This window comes from Sorex araneus, chromosome 1 (genome assembly GCF_027595985.1).
Source record: "Sorex araneus isolate mSorAra2 chromosome 1, mSorAra2.pri, whole genome shotgun sequence".
Taxonomy (NCBI): Eukaryota; Metazoa; Chordata; class Mammalia; order Eulipotyphla; family Soricidae; genus Sorex; species Sorex araneus.
The window spans coordinates 72,451,458-72,461,416 of NC_073302.1; the positions used below are offsets into that span (position 1 = coordinate 72,451,458).

General features: G+C 51.3%; 2 protein-coding genes across 2 annotated transcripts in view; both read left to right on the forward strand.

Moving 5' to 3' along the window:
* The window catches only part of LOC101536887 (zinc-regulated GTPase metalloprotein activator 1B), a 56,148-nt gene extending 49,029 nt beyond the window's left edge, over nt 1-7,119 (forward strand). Inside the window, exon 15 of the mRNA XM_055119863.1 lies at nt 6,989-7,119. Coding sequence (XP_054975838.1) covers nt 6,989-7,011 — 23 coding nt within the window. The 3' untranslated portion in view covers nt 7,012-7,119. The remainder of the gene's footprint in view (nt 1-6,988) is intronic.
* LOC129399594 (forkhead box protein D4-like 1) lies at nt 4,076-5,651 on the forward strand. The gene has a single exon (XM_055119854.1). It carries the CDS (start codon nt 4,256-4,258, stop codon nt 5,525-5,527), a length of 1,272 nt encoding a protein of 423 aa, XP_054975829.1. The 5' UTR covers nt 4,076-4,255; the 3' UTR covers nt 5,528-5,651.
* Nucleotides 7,120-9,959: the final 2,840 nt, after the last annotated feature.

A 9,959-nucleotide genomic window follows, 5' to 3' on the forward strand; every position in this document is an offset into this window, starting at 1 on the left:
TTATGTTACTTCATATGTTAATGTTGTACCTGTCTCAGCTCTTAAGAGGAATGTTTTCTTTCTAACAATTTTGTTCGTAATTATGTGATTATAATTCTTAAGAATTTTTTTGTCAGATAGTAAATTCTGTATTCCCCTATTCTAGACAACAAGAAAAAGAACTTAATATTTTCTTTCTGTGAGGTAAATGTTAGAAGTAATATTACTTCATATTCTTTATGTTTAAAAATTTTTTTTTCCTTTTTGGCTCACACCCAGCAATGCTCAGGGGTTACTCCTGGCTCTGCACTCAGGAATTACTCCTGGGTGTGCTTGGAGGACCATCTGGGATGCTGGGGATTGAACCTGGGTTGGCCATGTGCAAGGCAAGCGCCATACCCACTGTACTATTGTTCCAGTCCCTTCTTTAAAATTCTGTATACACTAATAAATTTTTTTTAATTCTGTATGTATAAGTCTCAAATATTTGGTTTTTCCCTTTAAATATATTCATACTTAAGTATTTTTCATTATGAAGAATACATTTATATTATAAAATGAAAACACAGAGGAAGTTGGTTTTCCTTGTTTTTTTTCCCCCCATCACTGTCATGTAAAAGGTGTTGTCAGTTTATTGTCTATTCTTTCAGACATTTCTTTTCACATGCACATACATTATGGTTTCTGTTTTTTCCCAGAGTGAATTGTCATCCTATCATTATCGTGATCATAGTTTAAGCTTTTTTTTTTTTGCAGGAAATGTAATGATCTTGTAAATATCCTCAGAGAAAGGTTGTATTTTCACAATATTTGTGTTTTAAATAAAATATCATTCTGTATATGTTGTAATATAGCTCACCCTTTTTTGGAGGTGCTGGGATAGAACGTGACATCTCATACATACCTGACATGTTCTTTATCACCAGGCTATATTCCTGGCATTGCCCCTGTAGTTTGCCTTTGTTTGGGCCCACATGGGGTAGTGCTCAGGGACCACTTCTTGCTTGTTCCTAGAAGTCATTCCTGGCAGTATTTGGGGGACTACTGCAGTACCATGGACCAAACTTAGGACTTCAGCATGTAAAGCATGCATCCAGCCCTTGCGTTATCTCCAGTCCTGCAGTTTGCTTTTAAAGGAATTTCAGGGGCTGGAGTGATAGCACAGCGGGTAGGGCGTTTGCCTTGCACGTGGCTGAACTGGGTTTGATCCCCAGCATATCATATGGTCCCCTGAGCACCGCTGGCATAATTCCTGACTGTAGAGCCAGGAGTAACCCCTGAGCATCACTGGGTGTAACCCAAAAAGAAAAAAAAATTCAGCTAAAGGGAATAGAGTGATAGAGTGATAGTACAGCACATAAGGTGCTTGATTTTTGCCCGAAGCTGACCCAGATTCGTTACTGAGCCCCATCAGGAGTGGTCTCTGAGCACAGTCGGAAATGGCCCCAAAACTAAAACATTTGTTTCACCTAGTAGCTTTAAACCTTCTCAGACCAATGCATATAACCATACCAGATTCTTTAACTGCTACATAGAAAACAGAATATTTTCATTTGGAAAAACAAGATCTTTTAGGACCCAGGGGATGTGGCACGGTCTCTAAAAGTACCTGCAGTGGAACTGGCAAAGTGTGAGCCTTACAAGCATGTGACCTGGCTTTGAACCCTGGTGCTGCAAAAATAAGTAAGTGTGCCTATCTTGCAAGCAGGAGGCCAAGAGTTTGATCCTCGGTGCATCCCATATGTGCTCTGTTGTCTATGACTCCTAAGGCTGCCACAAAGTATGTGATTTCTTATACAACTAAAATCTGTAACTCCCAGCAAGTGCCACAACTAAAAGATGTGTGCGCACAGCACCAGAATGTGACCTCCACTGTGAGCATCCAGGGTGGACACCCACTCATGGCAACAACGTGAAGGAAGGGGAAGAAACACTGACAGTGGCCAGTTATTAGTGCTGAGGCTGAAATTGCAAGCATCAGATAAACCATACTACTTATGTTTTGGTGGAAAACATAAATAAGGAAATACAAAGTAGTCTTAAGCAGTTGATGAAAATATTTATGATTTAGATTGGTCATGGAAAGCCTCTCTGAGGAGAGGTGGCTTTAAGTCCAGAATGAAACTTAAAGGAGCTCTTCATGCAAGCAAGGCAGAAGGTGCGTGGGGCCAGAGAGAGTAGAGCAGGTAAGGTGCTTTCCTTGCACGCACTCACACAGGTTTGGTCCCTGCATCCCTTGTTTCCCTAAGCACTGCCAGGAGTAACTCCTGAGCATTGCCAGGTGTGGCCCCAAAACAAAAGCAAAAAGGGAGAGGGTGCTGCTATATAGAAAGAGCCAGTAGGAGGGTCCCTAGAAGTGGGAATGAGCATGGCCTCTGGGATGATCAGAAAGGTAAGTGTGGCTGAAGGCTAGAAGGTTAAGTTATGAGGGCCAGAGAGATGGTACAGAGAGTATGGCGCCTGCTTTACAGCTACCCCGAGTTGAAACCCTGGCACTCTAAATGATGCCCCAAACCCATCAGGAGGATCCCTGAGCGCAGAGCCACTGTGCTGTTTCTTGACCCCCTGGGTGTTTGTTGTTGTTTTAAATGAGATGTATTTCCCCCCAGTTTTAGATTTGCAAACTGGAAAGTTGGAGTGGTAGTACAGTGAGTAGGGCACTTCTCTTGCACACGACTGACCTGAGTTCAATCCCAGGCACCCCAAACCCTGCCAGGAGTGATCCCTAAGTGTAGAGTAAGCCCTAATAGCCAAGTGTGGCCTAAACAGTGAAAGCTGTGTAAATAGAATTCTTATACCAGCACCTTCTGTTATGTTCCGCTCATCCTGCTACTTCAATCTCTGAGAAGCCCATGGAAAAACCTGGTTAGTCCCAAAGTGGGTCAGGGAGTCACAGAACTGTGGTTACACTGCTCCTAGTGACTTAGACACAGAAGCATTTAGTAGCTCCATTCAGTGCTGCAGTTGATATAGGTTTAATATAATAAAATTGTTTAGTGGTGTTTTAGTGGGTCACAAGGAGAGCCCTCACAGATTCTGTGCATCCCTGAGAATTGGGGAGTTATTTTTGAAATAGGTTTTTCAAACTTGGCCTGTGCTGGTTACCATAGGACAAAATTATTTTAGCTGGTAGTGCCAGTCCAGTGAAGAACGAGCAGATATTGCTTTAGAATAATAACTAGAATGCACAAGTAAAATAGGTGAAAAGTAGTGCAGTTACATAAGCTAGTGAGTGCCAGTGCTTGGTGTAAGTATATATTTCATATTGTAGTTCACCGTTCCTGGCTCACAGTCACATTTCTTTTGCCTTCATGCTTTCTCTTCACCTTTTACTTCATCAATAATAGGTTATTTTAGCCTTTTCTAAAATTTTAGATCATGTGGAAACCGTAGGACCGGGCAACACCCTCTCTCACACACATCCTGAACTTGGGTATACAGTTAGAACATTACAAAAATATTTGAGCTCTTCATTCTGGGTGAGGCCAGAATCCCCCAGTGAAAACGAGCCAGGATCCAGCCGTCTAAAACCAGGGAACAGGGGCTGGAGCAATAGCTCGGTGGGTAGGGCGTTTGCCTTGCACGTGGCCGACCCAGGTTCGATTCCTAGCATCCCATATAGTCCTCTGAGCAGCGCCAGGGGTAATTCCTGAGTGAAAAGCCAGGAGTAACCCCTAACCCCTGTGCATCGCCGGGTGTGACCCAAAAAGCAAAACAACAACAACAAAAAACCGGGGAACATGCTTGGGACTGGTCCCTGTCCACCACTTTCTACTTTGCCGGGGCGGCTGGAACTGGATGCTGTAAGACTTATTTTCTTCCCTCTTTTTATATTCGCGCTCTTTAAAAAGCGAATTAACAGTCCCTGCAATTCTCAGGCTGTTGGCTGGCTAAGCATGAGTGGAGGGGCAGCGACCCCGGTGGCTGCTAGAGGTGTGGGGGTGAAGACTGAAGAATTTTCCAGCGGAGGGTGCCGCGCCCCCTCAACACTGGACGGCGCTGCAAGGAGTACGCCCCGCAGTGAGGTAGGGGTACAAAGGGGCGGGACTCCAGCACACCGGGGCTCCAAGAAGCTTTAATAAGGGGCCACGTGCATCTTTGCCGGACGGTGCTGGAAAGGAGAAACCAGGAACGCAAAGCAAGCCAGACGCCGAGAAGGATCACCCAGCCCCGCAGGCATCCTTCTTGGGGACCTGCGCGGCTTCTAGGGCAGCCCCAGGCGGACCAGGTGAGCGGCCGCCACTTCTGCGTCGGCACCACCTGCCGCTCCTTGAACATGCCCAGAACTGAGCCGCTCGGCTCCGCGGCGCCGCGCAGCCCCCGGGGGCCGGACTGCGGAGACAGCGAGATCGACATCCTGGGAGAGGAGAAGCCCGAAGCCGCGGAGGGCCGGGAAGAGCCGGGCGACAGGAAGGAACCCGAGTCCCCCGAGCGGCGGCGCCCGCGGGGGGCGCGGCGGGGCGGGGGCGGCGCCGTGCAGGGAGAGCGCCCGGAGAGCCGCGGCGGCGCGAGCGCCGGCTCGGAACTCAGTGGCCAGTTTAAGGCCGCGGCCGGGTGTGCGGTGGCCGCCGAGGACGCCCCGCCGCCCCCCAAGCCCCCCTACTCCTACATCGCGCTCATCACCATGGCCATCCTGCAGAGCCCACACAAGCGCCTCACGCTCAGCGGCATCTGCGCCTTCATCAGCGGCCGCTTCCCCTACTACCGCCGCAAGTTCCCCGCCTGGCAGAACAGCATCCGCCACAACCTCTCGCTCAACGACTGCTTCGTGAAGATCCCCCGCGAGCCGGGCCACCCGGGCAAGGGCAACTACTGGAGCCTGGACCCCGCCTCCCAGGACATGTTCGACAACGGCAGCTTCCTGCGACGCAGGAAGCGTTTCAAGCGCCGCCACCCTACCCCGGGAGCCCCCCTGCATCATCCTTTCCCCCTGCCCGCCGCTCCCGCTGCCCTGCACTGCCCCTACCCGGGTCTGCTGCTCGGGCCCCCGACCCCGACGCCTTCTGCCCCGGGCACCTCCGCCGCCGCTCCCCGGAGCCACCAGTGCGCGCTGCTGCACCCGCAGCCCCTGGGCTACCTGCTCCTCTCGGCCCCGCCCTACGCCCAGACTCCCAGGAAAGCGCCAGGCGCGGACCCAGCTAGCCTCGGCGTCCTCCCGGGGCTGCAGCCCTCGCAGAGCTCCCAGCCTGGCGAGGAGGGCCCGGGGCAGGCGTCGCGGCCTCGGGGAGGATCCAGCTCCTTCAGCATCGAGAGTATCATGCAAGGGGTCAGGGGCGAAGGCACAGGGACGGCGCAGCCGGGTACGCCCCCGACGCCGTGGGGCTACTGCCACCTGCTCCAGCGCCCTCCTTGCCTGTTGCACCATCAGGCCGCTGCCCCCTTGCTGCACGTTTCTGCGGCAGCCGCTCGGACGATTTGGCAGCAGCAGCAGCAGCAGCAGCAGCAGCAGCAGCAGCAGCAGCAGCAGCAGCAGCAGCAGCAGCAGCAGCAGCAGCAGCAGCAGCAGCAGCGACGTCGGGACTGTCCCAGCGGCTGCGCTCCCAGTTAGAGCGCCTGTCTGCCACCACAGCGGCGCTGCTGGGGTGTCAGCTGGGAGCAGTGGGTTTTCGTTGACGTCACTGGTCGCTCTTTTGAGCGGTGAAGGGGCCTCGCCGTCCTTTTGAACCGCACCCACACCCTTTCCGGATGCCGACTTGGAGGGGTGCACCCGGAGGCGAGCAATCCAAGCGCCCACTCTCCCGCCTCTGCTGCCTAGGCTGCCTTCGTGCGCAAGCCTCCTTGGACAGCTGGAGCTGGCGCTGCGCGTCTGAATCCCGCTACAGAGCAACCAGTTAAGTCACTACAAAATATTTACAAAGGAAAAGTTGGATCATGTTCCCTAAACTTCCGACGGTCTCAAGTCCCTTCCTGGCTCCAGGACGTTGCCGATTTGCACATTTCCGGAGGAATGTGAGTGGGGCATTTTGCTTTAGTATTAAATAGAAAAACGAAGAGAATACAATTTCCAGTACACATGACCCCTCACTCTCTAGGCATTGCAAATAGCCCCATGTCAGATGCTAAATACCACACACTCTTAGTGTCTCCCTGAAATTCATGTGTGAGATAAGTAGAATTTAAATTTCAGGGCGTTTATATATCACCCATTTTGTGTCCAATTTGTCATCTTCTGTGGAGAGATGCTAAAATTTAAACCTGTGTAAACCAAATAAAATGTTAACATGCTCTACGTATGTGTGGTATGTTTCTCATTGCTCACTTTCTCAATGAAATTGCTTTTTTTCTTTTTTGAGTCACACCTGGCTCTGCACAGGGGTTACTCCTGGCTCTGCACTCAGGAATTACCCCTGGCGGTGCTCAGGGGACCATATGGGATGCTGGGAATCGAACCTGGGTCAGCCGCGGGCAAGGCAAACACCCTACCTGCTGTGTTATTGCTCCAGTCCCATCTCAATGAAATTGCTTTTAAATTTTAGCTTTCTTCCCAATTGAACAATTTAGCTTCACAATTCGGATTCATAATAAATACTAGGGAAAAAAATCTTAAAAGCGCTCAAAATATACATCACGAATATTTGAAGTTGGCATTTAAATCATTAGGTCGAGATAGGATGAGACCTCATGTGTATAACATCTATAGGAGAAAAATGGAGGTAGTGGAAACATTTTCTCTTTTTTATCTTTATAGAAATAGATTTTTCTCCTGAGCGAAGGAGATTTTTAGATTAGTTTGGAATGTGATGACCAGCTTTATAGTGGGTGCGGGAGGGGAATCGGTTTCTTAAAAGCGTTAGCATTTTCAAAACGACGGTCCAGAGCAAAGGGCCATATCACGTGAAACACCGAGTCTTGGACATGTACAATAATAAAAACAATCTGTCTAGCAATTCTACAGAGAGTTTCTAATCTCTTTCTTGAGCGCTGAAGAACTAATTTGGTTTATTTCGAAGAGACTTAATTCCTAAAGGAGTTTTGCAACCAGAAAACTTTCACTGTTACTTGATTTCAGGACAGACTGGAGGGAAACGATGACAATCCCGATCACGAAGTAATCCCGCCAGGAAAGCACGGTCTCAGCGCTGCGCGGGTGCGGAGCTTTCAAAAGAATCGTCTTCCGCGCCGCTTTTGGAAGAAATTAACAGGGTGAGCGTGAAAAGGAAGGATTCGCCACTCCCCTTGTGAAACGGTCGGGGCGTGGCGCTGCGTGGCGAGGGGAGAGAGAAGACTCTTTTAACAACCGTTTAATTAGCCCATTTTAACTCTCACGTTCTCATCTCCACCCCGTGAAAAGCCTCTGCACATCCTGCTGGGATTCCTTACCGTCTCTCTGTACTTGCACCACTATGGTTGCGGGGATGTTTTGGAAAGTTCCCGGATGCAAGCTTCTAAAACTATACTTCCCCTGCACGGGTTGTCTTTGCGTGCATCGCCAGATCCCATACAGGGGTTTTGTTTTGTGGCCACACCCGGCAGTTTACTCCTGGCTCTGTGCTCAGGCACCACTCCTGGAGGTTGCCGGGGCACACATGGGACGCCTAGGATCGAAACCGGGTTGATCTTGTGCAAGACAAGCGTCCCTCTAGCCATTTCTGCAGGGTTGGGGACAGCATAAGAGTTTGCAACAAGCAAAGAAAACGGAGTCTTCTTCTTTTTTTTCCGCTAAGAACTCTCCTGCTTTCCAATTCGGGATAAACGCTCTAGGTAGTACATTAAATGCGCCAGATAGGGCAATCACCAGACCTCTGAGCCATCCCCTTCCTGGTCATTCTTGACAAGGTGCACGCGCTCCGGGCGACATGATTTTTTTTCCCACTTTTTTTTTTCCTTTTGCCACGAAAGTGAGCGAATGTCAGAACCTGCTTTAGTCGGCCCTCAAACTCCGAATTTTTCACGGAGTGAAGTTGTGCGCATTTTCAACATCATCCATTAGTGGGATTCCTCTGGGTCCTCTTGGCGCGCCGCATCCTCCCGGCCCCGCCCCAAGCGCCTGGAGCGCGCAGAAGTCGGGGCTTTGGCTGCGCCAGCGCCAGGCATGCTCCATAGCTCACCAAACCGAGCGGCGCTGGTCGCTGCTTGATACTCCGAATCCATCGGGGAAGATGAGCCTTTGCCCAGCGCACGCCGCAGGCCCAGGCATTGTGTCCCAGGGCAGCAGCTCTAGGTCCCAGGCGGTTCTGCGCTGGGGCTTCCAGTGCCGCCCTGAAGTTGGGCGTGACTCGGGGTCTTCTGCAAGCACCTGGGTCCTTTGCTGCACAAAAAATTGAGTGTTGGGAGGTCAATAAAGACCGTCAAGCATGTCTTAAGGCCAGGCTGACGGCTGACGGGTTGCATCGGAGCCAGATGGGGGATAAAGGGGTTGGGCAGAGTTCCGCGGCGGTGGGGTACCCGGTAAAGACACTTGCCCTCCAGGCCTGCTCACTAGTAATAATACTAGTAATACTAGTACCAATAGTCTGCAACCGTCAGGTTGTTTGTGGACGTCCTAGATTGGTCTTATAGGTCCAAGGCGACAGATCAAAGGGCTAGAGCACACGCTTTTTCATACAGAAGCTCCGGGTTCCATCCAATGCACCTGATGGTTTCAGAGCATCGCCTGAAGCAACCCAGAGCACTGAACCGGGAGTAGCCCAGAACTGCAGGGCGTGCCCCCCTCCCCCCAAAAAAAGGAAGAAAAAAAAGAGAAAAGCGAGACAGAGAAAGGGAGAAAAGAAGGAAAGTGGCAAAGAAGGACCTTTTTACCCTGTCAGCACCATTAGGAAATAATCAAGAAATTTATAAATTTAGAGAAATTAGGAAACTAGTAGTCACTGGGCACCGTCTGTTTACTGAGCCTCTAACCTCGCAGGCACCCACAACCTTTTTCCACCGAGAAAGGAAGGTGCCAGGAACCCCCGGACCACCCTCCTGCCTCCAGCCCCCTCATTCTGCAGGCCAGAAAACTAGGAGTATCTGAATGCCTGATCCTGGCTTGTGTGTGCTCACGAAGCTAAGGACTGAGAAACCTCAATCAGGTTCCCCTTCATTTTGAAGGCTGGCCCTGGCCGAGATCCAGATCCTGGTTCCCAGGAACGTGCCTCAGCCAGGCTCTGGGAAGGTCCTCCGCCCAGGTGGGATGTGGCCGCGCCCGACCCCATGCGGCCCCGACTGGGCGGCCCGGCTTCGAGGAATGAAGGCGGCCCTCGGACTGTGCTTTTCTTCCGAGTGTTTTCCTGAGCGTGCTCTTCTTGGATTTACCTTCCTCCTTCCGAGTCCTAAGAAACCCAGAACAGCAAAGCAGGCTAACTCGGAGCCACCGCCCTCCCTCTGCCGAAAGCCCCCCGGGCTGCTAGCTACCCTGCAAGCGCCCCCGGAATCCAGTCTCCACCGCCCTAAAGCATCTCCGCTGGGCACTCGGGACTGGTGGCACGGAAGGGTCGTTTTGTGTCCAGGGGAGCTTGGCTGCACCGGGTAGTGGCGGGGTTTGGGGGATGCTGGAGTGGGCAGCGACTTTTTTTTTTTTTAGAGATGTGGGGACGATGTGAGGTCACACCCAGCTGGGCTCAGGCTTACTCCTGACTCTCCACTCAGGGGTCACTCCCGGCCGGGCTCTGGGACACATCCTTTGGCAGGATCAAACCCGGGTCGGCAGGGCGAAATGACTCATCTCCTTACCTCTAAGATATCCCGGCCCCTCAGTTGCCTTTTAGGTCGGAAGAGCGAGAGGAGACGCTGTGTATGGGTGTTGGGGTGGGGGAGGGTGGGACTGGCAACCTCCTCCCCCCCATCCCCCATAATAAGATCTAGAAGGTGGTGAATGCGCACAGCCGCGTACCTGTGAGCCCGGAGTATCTGAACTCTCTGGTACTTACTGGTGTGCAAGGAGCAGATGATTCGGAAACTCGTCTCCCGTTTGCCTCTTTCACTAGGACGCAAAAAAGGGAGGCAAAAAGATATGGAGGGATATGGAGGAACTGCGGGAAGCGTGAAAGACTAGAACAACT